The 23,254-nt window shown below is 35.3% G+C and overlaps 1 protein-coding gene across 3 annotated transcripts in view; it reads left to right on the top strand.

Moving 5' to 3' along the window:
- Positions 1 to 23,254, top strand: part of APLF (aprataxin and PNKP like factor) — an 81,183-nt gene that overhangs the window by 43,670 nt on the left and 14,259 nt on the right. For all 3 annotated transcript variants that reach the window (XM_017654757.3, XM_037022161.2, XM_037022162.2), the window contains exons 7-8: positions 8,465 to 8,820; positions 13,456 to 13,581. In XM_017654757.3, the coding sequence (XP_017510246.3) occupies positions 8,465 to 8,820; positions 13,456 to 13,581 (482 nt within the window). The remainder of the gene's footprint in view (positions 1 to 8,464; positions 8,821 to 13,455; positions 13,582 to 23,254) is intronic.

Here is a 23,254-nt window from a genome sequence, read left to right as displayed (position 1 = left end):
CTTGTTCTTCTGGCGGTAGGTCAAGCACTAGTGTCTCTGCTTCCACACAGAGCACTGGGCCGAGCTCTCTATTTAGTGCAATAGTAGCTTATTGCCTACTGGAGCACTGTAACCAGATTCCACAACAGCAACAGAGGATAACAAAAATTAAGATACAACAACATTTTGATACAGGTTGCAAAAGTTATAATAATCCTCAAGCCAAAGGAGGTTCCTAATAACAAAAATTATAATAATCCTCAAGCCAGAGGAAGTTCCCAATCCACAAAGATCTTAGGGGTGATAAGACATATGTTTTAATGGCACCAACATAGGCAAATCTTGTCCATCAGGTAGGATGCCTGCAAGAGAGTGGTCCTGTGATAGGACTGTAGCAGGAAAGGGGTCCCTTCCAGGTCTAGTATACCATACTTTTACTCCTTTCCCCATGGGGGTTACTGAAGGGTCTATATATAGTGCTACTGGAGGTGCATGCACTGGCGTAATGATAAATCCCCGGTAAGATGCTCCTACCTTCTAGCCATTCAGGATATACTACTGTGACCTTTGGGGGCCACTCTGCTGTTAGTCCAGGAATACACAGGAGGCCAGCTTCCAGGCCTTGTCCCCAAGGTGCCAGGAGAGCCAGCCATCATTGGTCCATTTGTTGAAAGGTCCAAGGCCACATCCATTCAGTTGTGTCTCCAGGGTTCAGTGCAGGTGGTGCTGGCAGCAAGATGTTATTCTGGTGGCTGAACCTTGGCTTCAGTGATTCTTTCTTGGTTTGTACTTGCAGTTGTATAGGGGAGGCAGCCATATGTGTTAACATGTCTATGGGGCTCAGGGCTCCCTTTCGGGATCTCTCATTCAAATGCCGGAGCACAGTCCATAAGCAGACTGACCATCCCCACAGACTGTTGGAACCTGACTTTAGTCTGGACTTTAACAAGCTATAGTGCCTCTCTGTCATTCCTGTTGTGGTAGGATTGTATGGCACATGAAACTCCCATTTGGTTCCCAGCTGTCACACCCATTTTTACAGTGTATGTTCAGTAAAATGGGTGCCCTGATCACTCTCAGTTACCTGAGGTCCGTCATAGGCAGCAAAGAGACACTCCAGGCCTCTTTTGGTCATCTGCTGGTCTGCACAACCAGTAGGAAAAGCAACCAGAAGTCCAGTAACTGTGTCCACACAAGTCATGGCATACCAATATCTTTCTGACACAGACAGAGACCCAATATAGTCTATCTGCCACCTGACAAGGGGTATAGGCCCCTTAGCTATTGTCCCATGTTGCTGTGGAACTTGGTGTAAGTCCCTTTTGGAGCACACAACACACTCTTGCCGGGCTCTACTAACTTCTTCTAAGGTCAAAGGCAAGTCCACATTGTCTTTTGCCCCACATGCAACAAACGCTGATGTAACCACTGGGCTACATCAGAGGCAGGCTTTCCTTCTAACCCAATGTATCTGGGCCAGTTTATCTGCTTCATCATTTCCTGGGGATGCCAATGGCAAATGACCTGTTACATGGTATACTGTAATTATTTTAGTCTGGCCACAGGCCCTAAGTCTTGCCACAATTCTTGCCTGCAAAAGGGTCCGTGACCAACCAGCTGGTTGGCATGGTACCAGGTTGGTAGCCACAGGGTCAAGCCCCGATAGACAGCCCAGCTGTCAGTGCAGACAACTATAGGAGAGGGCTCCTGGCTGATCACAAGCCACACAGCCCGCAACTCTGCCCATTGGCTGCTCTTCCCCTCACTATCTTCCATCCATATTGTCTCAGTCTTAGGATGCAAAGCTATGGCCCTCCATTTTGGGGGCTGCACACGGTGGGAGCCATCTGTGTACCATGCATCTTCAGGTATAGGGGCTTTTCCCTCCCGATAGGGACTTTCTGCTACTAATCGTTCAAAAGCAAGTTCTTCCTGCTTTTCACTAGTATATGTCACCTGCCCCAATAAGCATTGGAGTTCTTCACTCAGTGGGCTACTAGAGAGGGCACTATGCTACTGTAGGTAAGCACCCCACTTGGCCAGTGTGGGTGTTTGTGCCACACCACTCTTTGGCTTTTGGGTCCAGTTTCGTACCCACCCCAAGATGGGATAGGTGGTTATTACCTTTATTAGGGCCATTCCAGTGATGGGTTCTATAGCCAGCAAGGCATGATATATAGCAGCCAGTTGTTTTTCTATCAAAGTGTATCATACCTCTGCCCCTTTCCAGAGTAGTGACCAGAATCCAGCGGGTTAGTGAGTTCATTCAAGCTGCTGCCAGAGACCCCAGCCATAACCATCTTCAGTTACATGAACATCCAGCTCACAGGGCCTTGATGGGTCTATCACATTCAAGGCCTGCACAGCCTTAACTGCCCGTTTTGCTGTAGTAAAGGCAGATGCACATGTCTCATCCCAGTCCCACCTGATGCCCTTTCATACCAACTGGTATAAGGGCTTCAGAATTTGTGCCAAGTGCAGGATAAACACTCCCCAGTAGCCTAAAAGACCCAAAAACTCCTGTAGCAATGCTACAGTTGTAGGGGTAGGAAAGGCCTGGGCTTTATCTATACCTGCTTCTGGTATAACTTTGGTCTTAACCTGACCAGATGACCCCCAAGAATTTGACAGACAAAACAGGTCCCTGAACCCTTGTATTGTTCACAGCCCATCCTTTCTCCTGTAGATGTTGCAGCAGTCTAGGTGCTGCACCTTGTAGATCTGAAAGAGAATTGAACGTGAGCATGACATCATCAATATAATGGTACAGCCACACTGTTGACGGCTTCTCCCATGTAGCCAAGTCCTGGGCTACAAGTCCATGACAGATGTTGGGGCTGTGGAGGTATCCCTGTGGAAGGATGGTGAAAGGCCATTGCTGTCCTTCCCACGTGAAGGCAAACTGTTCCTGACTTTCCTGCTCAATGTCAATGAAAAGAAGGCATTAGCAAGATTACCATATAATGGTATGTTCCTAGTTCATGGCTGAGGATATCCATCAGGCCTGCAATAGAGGGACAGCAGCATGCATAGAGGGTATGACTTTATTCAGTTCTCTGAAATCCGCAGTCATACACTAGGAGCCATTTGACTTTTTTACTGGTCACAGTGGGGAATTGAAAGGGCTATGGGTGGGCTTTAAAATACCTACCTTTTCCAGGTCCTAGAGAGTTTCTCCAATCTCTTTATGCCCTCCAGGCAGTTTATATTGTTTGATATTAGTCACCCACCAAGGCACAGGCAAAACTATGGGTGGGTGCCTAGCATGTTCCCTCAGAACTGCCTTCACCACACGTACTCTCAGTCTGGACTCACCTTCAGTGATCTGCAACCATAGACCCTGCAGGATAGCAATCCCCAAAATATACTCAGGGATAGGAGATATATACACAGTATACTCTTTTGGGGGTAGATGCCCTATTCCCAAAGATATCTTGGCTTACCTGTTTATATTAGTTTGGTGGAAGGCATATGTTTAGTGGGGAGAGGAAAGACTTATTTAATCTCTTTGAAGGAGGCTTTTGAGTGAGCTGTTGCAAGATGGCTGGCATGTGCGCAAGTGGAGTTAGTGATGAAGAGAACTGTCAGTGAACCGCACAGTGCGAGCAAAGGCACAGAGGCAGGAAAGCATGTGTGGTCCATATGGATGCGTCTGCACTGGAGTGTCGTGTGCTTGCACATATGGACATCTGCGTGGAAATGGATGGGCAAGATCAGGGGAAGAAGCTACTGAAGCAGACTGGGGAATGAATCAGATGGCAGGGAAGGCCAGACTAAAGAAATACATGAAACTACTACAACCTCAGAGACTTTTTAAGGGGTTTTGAGTAAGCGAGTAAAATGGTCAGGAAGATAGCTCTAGCAACAATGTGTAAGATGGAGGCAGGGACTGCTTAATAACCTGTCCTAGGAGGCCACAAGGAATGAAGGCCTGAACTGGAATGGTAGCATTGGAACCAGAAAGAAATAGATGGATGTGGGAGACATTGTTGAGATAGAATTAACAGACCCTGATGACACAGAATATTGAGAAGATACTGAAAATGTTCTTACCAGAAGAGAGGAGAAGCAGTAGGTTTAGCGTTGGGGAGGGGTGAACTTGTTTGGTTTGAGCCAATCAGGGCGTATCTATGAAAGCTGTCTAGTAGATGGAAGTGAAAGTCTGTCTCACAGGGAGATACAGATGAAGGCTAAAGGGAGAGTTCTGTTACATCCAGATCATTTGGAAGCAGACTTGAAGCATTCCACTTAGAGTATATGGAAGTGGTTGCTTTGGCAATGAGAGCCATTCCCAGTCATACGGCCAAGGTAGGTCCAACTTGGCCTGTAGTAAGAACTGCTGGAGCAAATAAGCTGGCTGTGAAGTATCATCATTTCTCTGTATATAGTTGCCTGCTGTGGCCTTATATTCATATTTCTTAATGAAAATAGCAGGGGAGAGGAAGACTATAACTCTTATTACACAGCTATCTCTTAAGTAAGGTGTCTCAGTATTGGTTTACCACATTAAAGAACCCTACGTCCTTTGCTCCTGATTGGCCATTTAGCACCATTGAGACAAAGACTTTGGATTAGAGAAATGTATAAGAAGCAAAACTGCAGGACTTGTTTGTTTCCGGGGAAAGTGAGGGAAAGCAGGAGTGGGTTGGGATTGTTTAGGCCTTAATATGTGGGTAATGAGTTTAATACAAGATTTACAAGGCAATTTATGTACATATGTTCTCTCCAAGCACAACTTGGAGACAACAAATTACCTCATTGAACTTGTATTAGGGGATATTCTTTATCCTGTGTCTTGTACATTAAAACTTCAGATGGTTGAGGGGAAGGGATGACTCTTTAGGTAAGTTAACAGACTATTTCAGTAGCCTTAACATTACATTCCAGCCTCCTCCAAGCACCAAGGTCACCTTCATGCTCCTTAATCCCTGAGGTCTCTAGCATGTATTTTTACAGTGTAGGGAATCTGGCCCCTCTGTCACGAATCCCCAGTCTCCCACACTTTATTCTTCACTTTTTTCATTAATTCTAAGAAATAAGCCATGTAGGTGCTTATAAAATATAGAGCCCTCTGCCTTCCTTCTACTTCTTCAAAGTACAAAGCACCTTGCATCTTGCCTGTTCCCTCACTCTCCACTTCAGTGACTTGCTCTGGCTCATGAGCTTTGCAGTTGGCACAGTACAAATTTGTTTCTCAGCAGACTTATAAATTACTGCATGTAATGGATTTGGGGGTCATTTATAAATAATTGAAACCATGAATGTTCAATTTTTGAATGCCAAGAGTCTACTGAATATCAATATTTCATGGAGTTCTATAAAGAACTATGAATTCCAGCTTTTATGCCTCTTAAAATGTATTCGAGAGCCCCTGATCCATGGTATTGAGTCTGTGACTCTATTATTATTTTCTGTTTTAGAATAAATTAACATGTTAAGATATACTCCTTGTGAAGCCTTTTAAAAAAAGCAAATCCTTCTTTAAATTTCATGGAGGTAGAAGGAGTTAAAGCGATGCTAAACATTTCATAATTTTTATTTCATTTTCTTTGGTTTGTTTTTTAATTTAATTTTTTATTTTTTTTACATTTTATCTTTATTTTTGTAACTATGTAATATACAGAAAAGGTAATGACTGTTTCCACCATTTTATTGAAATGCCCTCACTGTTTAACATACCCTAGAATGCCATACAAATATCCTCATAAGCAATCCATACAAATTCCTCATAAACGACCCAAATGCCCTGCTCCAGAAGGTGCTAGAAGGGAAGTAGGAGCAAGCTCACAAAAACTTAGAGGAACATAATCCCAGGAAGACAAGAGCTTTAAAATCCCCCTGACTTTCTATATGTTTTAAAATACTTTTTTAAGTAATAAGTTCTCACCAGATTAAAAAGTAAGCTGAAAATAAGAATCAGGGTTTTGAACTTGACAGGCTGGGGAATGCTGTCTGGTACCTGATGAAAACCTCTCTGTGAAGATAAGTGTTACCCACGTGCAGGCACCTGGCACCTGCCTGAATTTGTTTTCATTTGACTCCAACATCCTTGCCCACCTAGAGTTCAGCTGTGCATCTCCAGCAGCAGCATCTTTGTTTCTCCTTTATTTATTTAAAATTTTCAGTTTATTCATTTTTAATTGAGGTATAGTTGATACATAATATTATATTGGTTTCAGATGCACGATGTGATGATTTGACAATTATGTACATTTAAAAATGTTTGCTACAATAAGTGTAGTACCACCTGTCAATCTATGAAGATATTACAATGTTATTTACTATATTCCCTCTGCTGTCCTTTCATCCCCATGACTAATTTACTTTATAATTGGAATTTTATATCTCTTTATCCCCTTTACCTATTTCATCAACCCATTTTATTTCTTAAATGGCAAAATAATACATGCTTGTTGTAAAAAAAAATAGAATCAGAAGCATGTGGAGTAAAAAGTGAAAATCTTGATTTGCCTTATCCCTTAGTCCCATTGCCTTACTAATATTTTGGTTTGTATTTTCCTAAACCTTTCCATTGGGATTTATACAAGTAAATGCACATATAGATTTTTAGGGAATTTTTAAAAAGCCAAATGGAATCATAGTGTATATATTGTTTTGTTTAAAAGAGTCCTTAGCCATATATAGATCCCTACCTAGATCTATAGATCTTTTCAGTCTCTGTATATAGCATTTCATGGTAAGAAGGGATTCTAATGTATTTAACTACTTCCCTAGCTATGTTTTTTTTCCCCGTAATAAGTGTGTCAGGATGTTAGGTGGGATTTTTTTCCCTGTTGCCCCAAAGCTGTTGCTGAGTCCCAAAGCTGGAGACAGAAACACTAAGTTTGAGGGCCTTCCATTTGAAAAGAGTCCCAGCAATGAGAGCCAGACCTTACCTGTGGGATTATTTAAAGCATGTGAAGTGTTCACCATCCCATCCCAGGCTGTATACAAAGAGAGCTAAGAAGCCAGAAGATTTTAACATTTGGGGGAGTGCTGTGTTTGTGGGCAGAGGTCATTTTCTCCCTTTCTAAAATCAAGAGGAGAGAAGTGCTCTATGAGAATTCACTGTGGAATGCCAATAAGAATAACACAATGGAATTTTATTGAACATCTGCTGAGCCAGTGGATTTGCTAACTCTCCCCATTACATTATAAACAGGGAAAAAGAGAATTGGTGAGAGTTGACTGGACTGCCAAGTGAGGAGATGGGTCAGAATCGCCCTATTTCCTCCCCAGAGGGTCAGGCCGTGGCATGTATCAGTTGGTCCTATAGTGAAGAGACAGGAGATTGGGGTGTAATTGAGCAGCCTGGGAGAAAAGAGTGTGTGTATTAGAGGAATGTGGCTTGAATGCTACCAGCTGAGGATCAGGTCCACGGGGTAGCCAAATGATTGCTTTTTCCATAGGCTATTTATTGCGGTACAGGACCCTGGTAAGAGCTAGGTTCCTTTTGCAAGGTCTTCAGTCAGTTGGGTGGCACTTTTAAAGTTATATACTATGTTTCTTAAAAAAGCAAAGAATGTCCAACACTTAAGTGGTTAGTCCAGAAGAAGTCATGCTAGTGATGTCTTCTCAAGAAATTTGAGCTGTTAGATATTAACTAATACCAAAACGTACTTTTTCCAGATGGCAACCAGCATATCTGAGTCCTTAGTTATTATTGGGGGTAAACATTCATGTATACCTTATACCTGTTAGGTTGTCATCACATCCCAGAAATGGTAGCCAGGAGGACCGAGGTTTATCTGAGCAATGCTTCTATTCCACAGGAAGTATAAGTAATTAAGAGGTCATTTTTAATAGGATACAACTAGGCTTATTCTTTGTGCTGGTGTTAAGTACAGAAAAAATTCTTCAGTGCTAAGGAGAATATATACTTGTTTTAAAATACCTTTAATTGCTTAAACTGAAACTTTTATTTAGACCACTTCAAAGGACTCATTTATTTTCTAAGTTGGTCATAACATAGCTTCATGTAAATTTTTCTGTAAGAGAGGAGCAATTTTATGATTCAGCTACAGCTACATGATTTTATGATTCAGCTACATGATTATATTTAGAGGCTAGAAATAAAGTATAATAGTAACTTACAAGAAATTATAAGGACAGTGCATGTTAAAAGTGTGATACATCAATGGGAAATTAAGAGACTAGTAAGTTTCTTTAGGGAAAGATCTTTTTCAAATGTAAACAAACTTTGTATTTTCTTGTGTTGCATTTGTATTTTTCTGGTTACTTTTTCCTGAGTATCTGATATGATTGTGAGAGTTTGATACAACTAGATTCTTTTTCTAAAAGCTGTAGATTGTTTTACAGTTAGTAAACTAGAGACTTAGTAAATGGTATTAATAACTTTAAAATGTGCATCTTGAAAGTTTTTAAATATATATATTCAATGAATCGTATATTTTCATGTTTTTATGCTTAAATTTATGTATTTTTAAATACATGTTTCATTTTTTTTTTTCTGATTGTCTTACAGGAAGTGCCACAATCATTTTCTACAACCACATTAAGTGACACAGAGGAAAATAATATGAAGACTAATATACAGAGAAACAAAATGCCAGTAGAAGAACTTGGTAAGATTTCTGAACATAAAACCATCACTAAAGGAACACCAAATAAGGAAGACAAGGCGGGGAGCTGTTCTGAGAGTTGTTTGAGTGCTGAGGAGAAGTCCTTCAACAATGAGTCCCAAGGCTCTCATCCTGTGTCCAGCTCTGATCCCTCCAATCCTGAAACACTGCATGCAAAGGCAACTGATTCAGTTCCACAAGGTTCTGAAGAAAACAAGGTCAAAAGGACACCCTGCATGTATGGGGCAAACTGTTACAGGTAAAATGAAATTACAGATAGCATATAATTCCATCATTTCAGTAGCATGTAGGTAGGAAGGTAATATGCTATAGTGTATTAAAAGCCTAATAAAACCCATTGGCCTAAAGATTAGAAGCTTTATCATGTTTTTGCTGGCTTGCACTTTCTCAGTATACATTCCAGCAAATCCTGCTAGAGGCTTTTAAGATATAGTGGGGAATTAAATGTTCTGTATGTAGACATGCTGATTAATGCAGTGATCTGAAGTGGGGAATCCAGACTAGAAAATTTAATCACTCAGACCTAAATACCTGCTTATTTAATGTCTTATTTAGATACTAGAAAGATGGCTCCATAAATAGTTGCATATAGTATAAGTATCAAGAGAATTTTAGGTTCTGTTTAGCCATCTTTTTATACTTGTACATTTTCCTTTATATTTTTCTAATGGGCTTTTGAATCACCATAAGGTAAGACAAATGAATATGCATTTCCTAGATTAAGTGATTGCCCCTATACTTACTTCATTTGATTACATTGTACTGTATTTTCTAATTCCGTATTTTCTGAATTCAAACTTAATCCTTTAGTTTTAGGCTATAATTTATCTATAATGTTTATGCTTGCATGTTTATAATTATACAGCCATATTTCAGACGTACATCTTTGTCATTACAACTTGTTAAACTAAATATCTTACTGCTATGTTACAGTAGTTAGTTGTCTTCTGTTCAGTAGTGTATTTATATTACATACTCTGTTAGTTTCATATTCATATTATCTCTTTAAAATGCATTGCTATTTTAGCACTTGAATAACCATATTTTTCAACTTAAGTGGTTATAGTTTATGCATTTTTTCACAATTTTGTCTGTTCATAATGACCTTAGTGCCACCTACTGAACCTAATGTGTAAACTTATAGAAGTATATAAAATTTACATTATTTTATATTTTTAAAAAATTTCTGTTGGATATTTATATTAGTTCACTAGAGCCACCACAACAAAATACCTCAAACCACAACAAAATACCTCAAACAAAATACCTCATGTTTAAGATGGCTTAAACATTAGAAGTTTACTATCTTGTCTGGAGGCTGGCAGTAAGGATCAAGGTATGGGCAGATTTGGTTTCTCCTGAGGCCTCTCTCCTTGGTTTACAGATGACTGCCTTCTCGCTGTGTCCTCACATAATCTTTTCTCTGTGCATGCACATCCCTGGGGTCTCTTCCTCAGCTTATAAGGACACTAGCCATATTGGATTAAGACCTTACCCTTATAACCTTAAGTAATGTGAATTATCTCTTTAAAGGCCCTATTTCTGTATATATTCACATTAGGGCTTAGAACTTTAATGAGAATTTTACAGGGACACAATTTAGTCTATAACAGTAGTCAACATTGGCATTTGTCTTTGTTAAAGGTGATCAAATGCCTTATTAAGGTCATAATGAATTCATAGTTCATGATAATACATATTAGTTTTAATCAGTCATAGCTTATGAATAGTTATTTTAATTTTTCTCTAATTTGGATATATATAATTCATACCTAAGAAATATTTACCATTAAAGTCTTGAAAACAAAATGTTTACATTTGGGGAGAAGGTAACATATATTGAGTTCTGGTATATATGTGCGTCATAACAATCATTTAAAGATATCTTTTCTCTAACCTCAGTGCCAGTTTTAGTTCATGCTATGGTCTCTGGGACAGGTAAATAATCTCCTACATCTCTACACTCTTCCTCAAGTTCATATTTCTCATTGTTGCCTAAGTGATCTGGCTAAAAAAATAAAAACAAAGATAAACAGAAGAGAAGGAAGAGAAACAGTATGACTCCCTTGTACAGAATCTTTCAGCAGCTGAAATCTCTGGGTTTCTTAACATAGTCCAGAAGGCCCTGACCCCCTGTAATTCTTTAGGTGCACCATTGCTGTTTTATATCTTCTGGACATGCTGTTTCCTTTTTCTCACTCCTGTCCTGCTTAAAGACCCTGTACCCATTCAACTCCTTTTTGAGTCCTTTTCTGATAAGGCCATTCTTCCCCAAATTGCTCATCCTCTATTCTATGCATTTTTTTCCTCATGCAGTTTCTAATATTAAATCTAATATTTAATATCTAGCCATTGATTTCTAATTATTTATTTACATGTTCTGTGTCTCCTAAAAGAAAATTATTGCTCAAGGGTAGTTATAATCAGTCCCTTGATGTCATGCACCCAAATCTGTACAGGCTCTTCAAATTAAATGTCTCTAAAGCAGTTACGTCTTTTCAATCCTGTGTTAAATAAAATAACAACAAAATAAAAGCATAGACATTCAGGAGGGAAAAAATGAGCATAAATATAAATGAATATGGACTATAAAGCAATGATATAGTTTTGTATACAATATATGAAAGTAGCACAAAAATGGTTGGAGAGTAAAGAAGCAAAATTTGACTACTGTAGATGTGTTATATAAGTAGAATCATTTGCTGTTTTGTGACTGGCTTATTTCACTTAGCATGATGTCCTCAAGGTACACCCATGTTGTAGCACATGTTAGAATTTCCTTTAAATGCTGATGTAGTCTGTGTATCTTTACTTTTGTTGCCTTTGCATTTGGCAAGAAATTTTTGCCAAATCCAGTGTCGTGAAACTTCCCCCCTTTTTTCTTCTAAGAATTTTATATTTTAGGTCTTTGATACATTTTGAGTTAATTTTGTATATGGTATAAGGGAATGGTCCAAACTTCATACTTTTCCTTGTGAAATCCAGCTTTCCCAGTACTAGTTATTGAAAAGACTGTTGTTCTCCCATGGAATTGTCTTGGCACCTTTGTTGAAAATCCTTTGACCATGTATATGAGAGTTTATTTCTGGGTTCTCTATTCTCTTCCATTTTTTCTATATGCCTTTCTTTATGCCAGTCCCATACTGTTTTGATAACTATAGTTTTATAAGAAGTTTTGAAATCAGGAAGTATGAGACCTTCAACTTCATTGTATTTGAAGGTTGTTTTGATTATTAAGGATCCCTTGAGATTCCATATGAATTTTAGGATGGATTTTTCTATTTCTGCAAAAAATGCCATTGGTATTTTGATAGGCTTTGCATGAAATCTGTAGATTGCTTTGTGTAGTATTGATATCTTAACAATATTGTCTTCCATTCCATGAGCAGGGAATGTCTTTCTGTTTGTGTCTTGTTTAATAGAAATTAAAACAATATATAAATCTCTCACCTCCTTAAGTTTATTCCTAAAAACATATTTTAAATGTATTATAAATGGAGTTATTTTCTTAATTTACTTCTGGGACTGTCCATTATGAGTATATAGAGATACAACTGATTTTTGTGTGTTGATTTTATATCCTGTAACTTTGCTGAATTAGCTCATTAATTCTAACAGGTTTTTTGGTAGAATTTTTAGGGTTTTCTACATAGGTAGAAAATGCATACACACACACACCTCAACAGTGGACTGTTCATGGCACTATTATTTATAAAAGGCAATAACTGGAGTTAACCTAAAAGTCTATCATTTATATACTGCACAAATCATAGCAGCTTCATACAGTAGATGTTACACAGTGAAGAAAGTATATTGCTACATGCAACAATATGGAGTTAACAATACTACACAAACATAAACAGGGATTCTCAAAGAAGTACATAATATATTTTTCCACTTCAATTCAAGAACACATAAAACTAATATGTTGTTTTATAAGACCACTTCTCAAAGTATAGTCCAGAGACCCCTGAGGGTCCCAGGCCCCAAAATGCTTTGGGAAATCTGTTAGTTCAAAACCATTTTCATAATAATACTGGGACTTCTGTACTTGTGTGCCTTCTTCACTCTCACTCTCTCACTCACAAGTGTACAATAGTTTCCCAGAAGCTACATGATCTGTGCTATTGTTAATGACTGTACGCAGAAGCAGATGGGAGAATCAAGGTGCCCTCTGTTAAGCCAGACATTAAAGAAATTTCCAAAGTATAAAACAATATCTCCACAAATTTTTTTTGGAAGATAGAGTTATTTATGTTCAGACATGTTATTTACAATAATATATAAGAGGTTTATTGTTATTTTAAAATAAATATACTTTTATAATTTCTCATTTTTAATTTCTAATAGGGTAAATAATCTGCATAAACAAAAGGTCTGTCTGGAGTTTTAGTAATTTTTTCCTGAGACCAAAAAAGTTTGACCAACATGTTTTAGATGACAGGATAGTAGTTACCCTTGGATAGTAAAATGGGTTTAATGAATGGAAGGGGATATATAAGGACCTCTAGAAAGTTGGTAATTTTCTGTATTTTATCTTGGCAGAAGGTGCATGGGTATGTTCATTTTAAGTCTTTACTTATGCTGTGTAGGCTTGTAATATTTATATTATATATATATATATATATTCTACATAAAATAGTGTTTGTAAATTGTCCATGACGTTCATGACTTACCACATGTCACCAGAAATTTATTTTGCTGCCATGAGAGTTCTTACTAGATGTCAGGAGTTTTGTTTTTAACAGTTGATTCACTGTCTGGAATAATCAGATGTATATTGCTTGGTTTCCTGCTATATTCTATTAGTTTTTCTAGAAAATCTAGTATGTCCTATTATTTTTTTCTGACAGTATATTTGCCACCCTCATAGGAAGAATCCTGTCCATTTTCAACACTTCAGCCACCCTGATGATAGTGATTATGGATGTGTACCAGTCATGTGTCAAGATGAGGTAGATGACAGGCCTGAATGTCCATATGGAGCATCTTGTTATAGGTATGTAAACCTGAGAAGTCTGCTTATACTTCATCTCTGTTACTCAGGAGGGAGGAACTGCGAGCAGCTTCTCATCTCAAGCCTTTAACTTTTACTTTTAAACTTCTATAGATAATAGGTATTTATTTCGTTAATAGGTAGGATTACAGCATTTATTTTAGATAATTCTAAGTTGTTGAAGTTATTCACCTCATAACTACCTGAAATTATTCCTCATTTCTAACTTTTTAAAATGCAAACCAGATCATTTAAAAGATGTCAATGCTACCCATTATACACTCTTTCCAGAATCGTTAGTGGGACATAATTCACATTCTGTGACATTATCTCTGTCTACTTTCAATTCCTACTGCTCCACCATTCTTCCCCACACATGAAACTAAGTCCTACAGGAAAAGTAGAATACCTGTCCTCTCTCCTTCCATAGCATCTTGTGCCCACCTGTATCATACAGAGTAAAATTTATCTCATTAGACTGTGTTGTTTCTTTACTGGAATGGCTTCCAGACAGTAAGTTTCTTTTCAGCAAGGATTCTTTTATCCTTATATCTGCAATTTTGTTTAATGAGTGAACAAATTTGAAATCAAATTACTGAAGAAAGAATTAATGATTCCAATCTCAGAGAGCTTTAAATCCAGACAGCTGTCTTTCTTAGATAATTTTGGAATACAGGTTACTGAAGCTACTGTCCTATTTGAAGTTGTTGCTGTTTGTATGATTGTGTTTTACAATAGAAAGGCAGAATAAGCTTCTGAGGCTAGAAAGAAAAATCAAAAACATATGCCTTATAATTTGAAAAATAAATGTTCCATTCCAGCAGAGCATCCTATGGATCAAAATAAGAGGATATTGTCATCAACTATGTCAGTAAACTTGAAAATTTAGTAGAAATGAGCAAATTCCTAGAAAATGCAACTTTCAGAAAAGATATAAGAAGAAAAACTGATAATCTCATAAGGTTAGAGAAACTGAATATGTAATTAAAAGCCCTTTACTAAAGAAATCTAAGTCTCTGTGGCTTCAGTGGCTGGTAATACCACACATTTAAAAAAGAAACACTTAATTTTTATGCAAAAAAAAAGTAAAAGGGTGCCTATTCCCTAATCCATTTTGTGAGACCAGCATAACCTTGATACTAAAAACCTAGCAAGAATAATACAGCTGTAAAAATTATAGGACAATTACTTTTGAACTTAGATGTAAATATCTTAAAAAATAAAAGAGGTTAGTTAAGTAAATTGAGTAAGTTTTAAAAAGGAAAATATGACTAAATTGGGTTTATTCAAGGAATACATGTTTTGTTTAATATTACTAAACAATGTAATTTGCCACATATCAGATTACATAAAAAAATCATACAATCATTTCAATGGATGATTTAAAAAACTAACAAAATTTTTTCATTTATGTTGAAAACTCATTTCAAAATAGGAACAGAATGTAGCTTTAATATCTTACAGGGTATCTATAAAGAAACAGCAAACATCATACTTAGAATAAGAGGTTAAAAATTTTATTTCTGATACCAGAAATGAGACAAGAATGCCTATTATTCTTGTCAGCATTACACTGGTGATTCAAGGCAATGAAGTAAGACTAGAAAAGGAAAATGGGTAAGGATTCAAAAGGAAGAAATGAAACTTTCATTGTTAGCAAATGGTATCATGTGGAGAGAAAATAAAAAATAATACCTAATTAATTTTAAGTATTAATACATGCTTAGCAAGGTTGTTGAATACAATACCACTATACAAGGTCAATTATATTTCTGTATTCTAGAACCATCCAATTAGAAAATAAAAACTTCTAAAAGATTGTATTTGTAATAACATCAAAAAGTATCAAGTTCATAGGAATAAATCTAGTAAAAGGTGTGAAACCTCTATGGAGAAAACTGTAAAACTTTGATAATAAATTTTTTTTTAGAAAAACCTAATTAGAAGGTGTGAAATATATGCATTGGAAAACTCAGTATTGTTAAAATGCCGTTTTTCCCCAAACTGACTTGTATCCAAACTCATTCAGAATCACCATAGTTTTTGTGTAGAAATTTATGATGTGATTCTAAAACTTATATGGTTGTGCAAAGAGCCAAAAATAGCCAGGAGAACCTTAAATAATGAAAAATACATGGCAGAACTTGTTATAGAGTTATAATAATTAAGGTAGTATAGCATGGACCCAAAGATAAAATAACAGGACCGGAACAGAATAGAGCCCAGAAACAAACTTGTGCATAAACAGATGACATATTGATGAAAAGGGGCATTGCAGGCATTGAGAAAGTATGGATTTTTTCAATTGATTTTATTGCAATAAGGGAATCTATCTTGTAAAAGAAAATTGTAGCCCTATTTCACATCATAGTAAAAAACTGAATTCCAGATGGATAAGAGAACTAAATGTGAAAAAAGGTAATAATTCTGCATTACCAAAGTTTTTTTTAATAAAAAGGCATTTATTATATTTATTATACTTTTTAAAATATTTTAAAGATACATACAAAAGAATTATTTCATGATCTCAGAACAGAAATTGTTTTCTAGAGCAGTAAGTAACTAAGCAGTAACTAAGATAGAAAACATTTAATTATTTGACTACATTAAAATTAAGATTGTTTTATCCATCAGTAGGCACCATTAAGAGAGGGAAAATAAGCCACAGAGTGAGAAAAAATACTTGCAACCACATAGCTGACAGTAGGCTTATATCCAGAATATATAAAGAGGACTTACAAAATGCTCTGTTTTTATCTTAGTGACATGTACAGACTTTTTGCCCAAAAGGGAATCTAAATAGTGAATAAATATATTAAAAAGTACTCAGTATCATTATTAATCAGGGAAATTTCACACACATACACACAATAATTCCTTGCTCCCATTTATTTGCTTGTTCAACTAATGTTTTCTGAAAAATTATCAGAGGTCAGACTGATGAAACAATGCTGAGTGAGGTTACTTGTAGAACAAAGTATTTGTATCTGTCTATCTATATATTTTAGAACAAAACAGCCTTTCACAGCTCATCTCATAATTCATGGCACTATAGTTATATGCCTTTTTATTTAAAAAACTTTTGTAATGCAGAATTTTACACATATGCACAAGAGGGGACAATATGGAATAAGTTCCAATGAAGCTGTAACTCATTTTCAGCAATTGTCAAGTCTGAGCCAATAGTTTCATCTATACCCACAACCCCCTGCTCTCCCTGTAACTACTACCCCTAGATTATTTTGAAGCAAACCCTTGACATTATTGTTTAATCCCATTTATCCATAGATATTTTATGGTATATCTGTAAGTGATAAACACTTACTAAAAACATAACTAGAACACCATTATTAAATAAATTTTTACTATCAGTATCCTGTCAGGCATCCTAATTCCCATATATATATATATTTCATTTTGTTTCTTTGAACCAGATTCAATTAAGATCCATATATGGCAAAACATGGCCATGTTTCTTAAGTTATTTAATCAATGGGTTCCTTTTTGTATTTTTCCTTGCAATATATTTGTTAAAGAAAGCTGATCATTTGTTCTGAGGAGTATCCCTGGATTTTCCTGATCGCATTACCAAATTGTCATTCACTGTGTTCCCCTGTATTTCCTAATAATTGGTAGGTAGAGCTAGAGGTTTGATCAGGTATCAGTTCTAAAAACTATAAACATTGCCTTGTCATATGAATATAATGTCCTTTTCTATAAAAATACTTCTTGCTATAAAGTCTACTTTGTCTAATATTTACAAGTGGTTACAGATATGTTATTATTGATGTATAATTTAATTTCATAAAACATTTTTTAGAATTTAAATCCTTGGAATTTACTGAGATTTGCTTTTGGCCCAGCAAATGTTCTATTATTGTTGAACATACCATGTGCACTTATATATTCTGTGATTCAGGGCAGTAAAGTTCTGTAAGTGTCAATTTGGGCAGGTAGTTAACAGTGTTGTTCAGATTTTTATTATCTTTGTTGATTTTTTTCTATAGTAGTTTTACTAGTTACTGTGAAAGGCTGTAAAAATCTTCCCTGTAATTGTGCATTTGTCTATTTGTTCCTTTAATTCTGTCAGTTTTTCTTAATGCACCAATTGCAGTCTGTCTTCAGTGGAAAAGCCATGAAAATGGGAAACTCATTCAAAGCTGTTCTCCTTCCTTTGACTCCCCTCTCGTTTCTGCATGCTTTTGAGAGCCATTACTGCTTTATGATTATTAGTTTTTATATTTTTAGCAGAATATAACTGTTACCTGTTGGAGGTTTGAGCCTGAAATGATCTCCTCTGTCATTACTGGCAATAGAACTACTTTGTATGATACAATATAGCCACTCCAGCTTTCATTGGTTAGCATTTGTGTGATATCATTTTTCATACTTTTACTTTCAACTTCTGTACTTATATTTAAAGCATGCCTCTTACAAATAGCATATAATTGGTTCATTGGCTTTATTTTTAATTCAATTTGATAGTCTCTGCCTTTTAGGTAGATTGCTTAGTCCAATTACATTTAATACAATTACTGATATATTTGAGTTTAATTTTGTCATTTTGCTATTTGTTTTCTGTTTTTCCCTCACATCTTTTGTTCCTTTATTCATCTTTTCCTTATTTCCTTTGGATTATTCAAGCGTCTTTCATTCCACTTTTTTCTCCTCCATTAACTTTTTAGTTATATGTTCCTTTTTTCCCATAAGTTTCATTAGATTTTAATAGGCATTGTTGGACTTAGTAATGTCTACCTTACAGTTGGTATTTTTACCACTTCCCAAACAGTGCAATAATCTTTCATTACTTTAAGTCCATTTACTTCCTCTTCTGTATTTTTTTTTAACAATTGTCACTTTTCTTTTTACTACTGTCATGTATTTTTTAACTATTGTGGTATCTCTACATATTTTAACTTGTAAGGCATTGTTATTACCTTAACTTTTAAGCATCATGATTCTTTTATGTGTATTGACATATTTCTCATTTTGCGTACCCTTCATTTTTTCCAAAAGTTTATCCTTTCATCTGAGATCATTTTCTTTTAGTCTAAAGAAATATTTTTGGCATGTCTTTAGTGAAAATCTACTGGAAAAGAATTCTTTCAGCTCTCATGTGTCTGAAAATGTCCTTATTTTTATTATTATTATTATTTTGATGGCTCTTTTCACTGGATGTAGAATTCTAGCTTGGCAAGTTTTATTTCCTTTCTTTAAAGGAAGTAAAAAAATGTTTCTTGTTATAAAGTCTACTTTGTCTAATATTTACAAGTGGTTACAGATATGTTATTATTGATGTATAATTTAATTTCATAAAACATTTTTTAGAATTTAAATCTTTGGAATTTATTGAGATTTGCTTTTGGGCCAGCAGATGGTCTATTATTGTTGAACATACCATGTGCACTTATATATTCTGTGATTTGGGAGAGTAAAGTTCTGTAAGTGTCAATTTGGGCAGGTAGTTAAAGATGTCATTCTATTGACTCTTGAACCCATAGTTAGTGTTGAAAGTCCCTAGTTTGGTTTATTGGTGCCTTGAAATTAATGTGCCTTTTCTCCAGCCACTTTTAAGAATTTTATTGTTGCTTTTACTTTCAACAGTTGAACTAACATGTGTCCAGGTATGAAATTCTATTATCCTGTTTGGGGTTTACTGAACTTTTTGCAGGTTGATTGATGTTTTTGTTAGTTTGAGGAGATTCCTTAGCTGTTATCTCATCAGCTGTTGCTTCTTCCTCAATCTCTTTTCTCCTTGTACTCCAATTAAACATATATTAAATGTTTGGCCATGTCCCACATGTCAACAGTGCAAGGCTGTAAGGTTACTGTATCAGAATGGTAAAGTGTCCTCATTAGTTTGCTTAAAAGCAAGTTTTCACACAAGTGCATCAAACTTTTCCTATTGCCACAGGAAAAAAAATATGGAAGTCTCACAGATCATAACCCACAAAGACCAGCCAGAAGTTACTATATTTAGATGAATAAATATACACACACATACACACACACATATATTGTGATGAGTGTGTTTTCCATGGTTGACACACTTGGAAGAGAGATGAAATTTGTGAGCTAAAACATCTTTGCTTTTTATTTTTACAAATTTGCCTTCACAAAACATAAGAATTATTTTCAAATAAGAACAGTTATTCTCTCAAGTGAAATATTAGGTTGATTTTTAATCTTTTGGTTTCCAGTCTTACCTTCTAATCCCTTGAATGTGTCTAGTCAGTTTCTCTTTTTGATATATTTCGGTGATCTGAAATGTTGAATAATACGTTAAATAGCCTTAAACTTACACTACATCAACTCCCTAAACTGACATGCTGTTATATTGTATTTCCAAGTATTGTCATCTATAGTCAAAGTTTTTATCATTATAAAGGAAATATGAAAACACAAAACTGGACATATATGAGTATATTTCATTTTCAGCCCTTCCACCCCATGAATAAAATAGTAAAACATGAGTAAAACAGAAAAACAGATATGGGTCACATATTAAATACATACTATAGTACAAATAAAGATCTCCATAGCCCATGTAATATAGGAGGTTGACGTTTAGAAAAGCATATTTAATTAATAAATTTTATTGTTTTTCTCCTGCCATTTTCTTTTTCCTCCATTAAAATGAAATGCATGCTAGGCATTATTAACTTTTTTTTCTGACATCATACTTTTTAAAACCTAACAAAATTAAATCAACTTGAAAAAATGATAATTTGAAAGAAACAGTCGATGTCATTTTGAGTATCTTGCCAATTTAACTGATTTATTCCTTTTGCACTATGCATTGCAGTCTCTCAGCAGACTTACTCAGTTTAATGCATTTGATTAACTTAAGGTGCTTGTCTGAATTAGAACATTAGATACTTAATGTCTGTATAACCCAGTGATTGCAGTGCCTGCCTCTGACTCATTCACTTCCTCTAGTGAGTAATAGGATTTTATACAGTGCATTACTCCTCAGCTGTTTGTTAAATTAAGCACTAAACTTAGTGTGTATATATACACTAAGATGAATGGAATCCATCTTTAACTAGCTTAGTATAAATGTAAAGTCAAACTCACATACATTACCTCAGGTTTATAAGGCTTAGGCAGGCTTATCTTATGCAAATTAAAATTTTGGTGCCTTACATTTTTCAGAAGCCAATGTCCTACTTTTTTTTTTACTTATAATACCTTCTAGAGAGGTGACATAAGGAAGTCGGTCAGTAATCAACTATGAGTACTCTCATCGTAATGAACCTGCAACATGATCTGTATAGTGTGAAACAACAGTGTTTTGTCTCAAGTATAGTTCATTAAAAATATATATTTGATAGTAAGTAAATTCACTATTTTATGTTATTTGCTGATCCAGATTTGATCCAGGAATTTATCTGTGAGCTAACATTCTTTGCTATTTCCTTTTTTATTTTTGAAAAGTGTTCCAACTTCTGCAGTATTGTTTTACTTGATCATATATGCAGGTATACAGTTCAGCCCAAAAGGTACTGATTTTTAGAAGCCATCTGATAAAAAATAGGAACATGTGAGCTTAGTATAAATCCTTATCATATTATTTGAGGCAAAATAAATAGGTTTTAATAGGGAAACACTAGTTGCCTTGTGCTTGAAATTCCCAGAATCAGTCATGGAAGGCTCTCAAATCATTTATTTACAGTTAAAAATAATTAAAGTTGTAGCATTTTAAACCTTTTTTATAGGACCTGCATATAGAGGAAGTAACCTATCATCATTTACCATGCTTACAGTTTCTTAATATTACGTAAGAAAACAATCTTAGAAGAAAGTATCTTAGATTAACTGTTAATCACTTGCTGCACAGTTTAAATAAGACATGGCCGTAATTTTTTTAAAACTTCATTTAGAAATAGCTTTAACAATATCAATTATACTCATGTAGCCTTCATAAAATATACTGGGATGTTTTCTGTGGTTTTGTTTACCTTTCTTCTTTATTTGAATATGCACCATTTCCATAATAATACATTTGTTTTTATTTGTTATGTTTAGAGTTAATTGCACATATATAGGATTGTTCAGAATTCTTATGCCAAAGATAATAAATTATAATGATTTTCAGTTAAAAAATTGACTGTGTTCTATTATTTTATGTTGGTTTACTCTTATTATTTGCTAAAGACTGTATTTGTTAATTCTCCTCTTTCTCTTAAATTTTGAGAGTTAGATATTTGGTAACAGGATTCATGTTTTGCTTTAGGTTTTAAGGTAAGCATTGAATTGCAGAACTGCAAGATAAAGTTTTTGGAATGAAAACAAAAATATTGTATGATCACTTATTCATTGAGCAAATACTGTACATCTATTAGTAACATACTGGTTACTAATATAAGAAGCTGATGTTAAACAAACAGTACTCTAAGTTCATATAAAATTCTGAGTGTTAAGTTTTAGTATTAAGTTACCAAATCTTTGGAAATAAATAAAAATAAAACATATTACTCTGTTCTCATTACTGTTGCCTAGTTTATCTGTAGGTAGATCTTTATGATGGAGAGATAATGGGTTTTTTAGTCACAGACTTAGGTCCTACAGAGGTTGGATCATCACTCTGGGGGCCTCCATTCAATACTGGGGAAATCCAGAGCAGAGAGCTATTTATTCATAGTCATAAAGTCAGATTAGTTATATTCCTGACTGCTCTCCCCTAGCTGCCTTTGCTTCTTCTTTTCTTTTTCTCCACCTGTAATTATTGCAGAACCACAGGGTTCATTTCTCTGATAACTTGTTTTCTATTCTGTTCTTACTCTCTAGGTGAGTTTTACTTCCTAATTCAATTTAATGGCTTTAGACTCATTTGTTTAAATGTCTCTACTTGGTTGTAAAATAAGTAATTCAAACTTACCACATTTGAAACAGAACTCTTGATTTTTATTATGGAAACAACTTTTTCCAAAGTGTTCTCCACCTTTGTAAATGATGTAATCATTCACATAGTGTTTAGGCCCCAAACCAAGAAGCACCCTGATTCTTCTTTTTTTTTTCACATCACTCATTCAGTCCATCAGTAGTTCTTTCCTTTTCAACTTTTAAAATATGTAGGAAACTGACCACTTCTTACTTCCTCTACCTCTACCATCTTGGTCCACCATCATCTCTTACCTGAAATTCTGCAATAGCTTCTTAACTCATATCCCTTTTTCTTGGCCTCTTGTAGGTCATTCTCCACACAGCAACAGAGAAATTCTCTAAAAATAAGTCAGATCATGTTGCTTTCTTACTCAGAATCTTCCAACAGATTCCCACAAAACTCTTTGCTATAGCTTACTAGTTCTTCTCTGACTTCATTTCCTACAATTTTCCTTCTCAGTTATTCCTGTTGAGCAATACAATCTTTGTGTGTTTTTCCAAATACTGTAGCTTGTTTCCTGCATCAGGACCTTAGCAAATTTAAAGACATTTCCTATTTCCTCCTCCTGTAGTGTTCTTCCTTCAGATAGGCATTTATCATTCATATATCCATATTTTTAAAATAAAAAATTTGGGGGAAGATGTATATTTTCAAATATAACAACTCATAATACCCTGGTGTGGTTATGAATGTTTACTTCCTTGCTTAGAATGCAAAGATCACTGTTAATAATTAACAACAATGCAAAAAAAAAAAAAAGCCAGAAGGGATTCTGAGGCCTGTTAAATT

This window comes from Manis javanica, chromosome 1 (genome assembly GCF_040802235.1).
Source record: "Manis javanica isolate MJ-LG chromosome 1, MJ_LKY, whole genome shotgun sequence".
NCBI lineage: Eukaryota > Metazoa > Chordata > Mammalia > Pholidota > Manidae > Manis > Manis javanica.
This window is presented reverse-complemented; position numbering and strand designations above follow the sequence as displayed.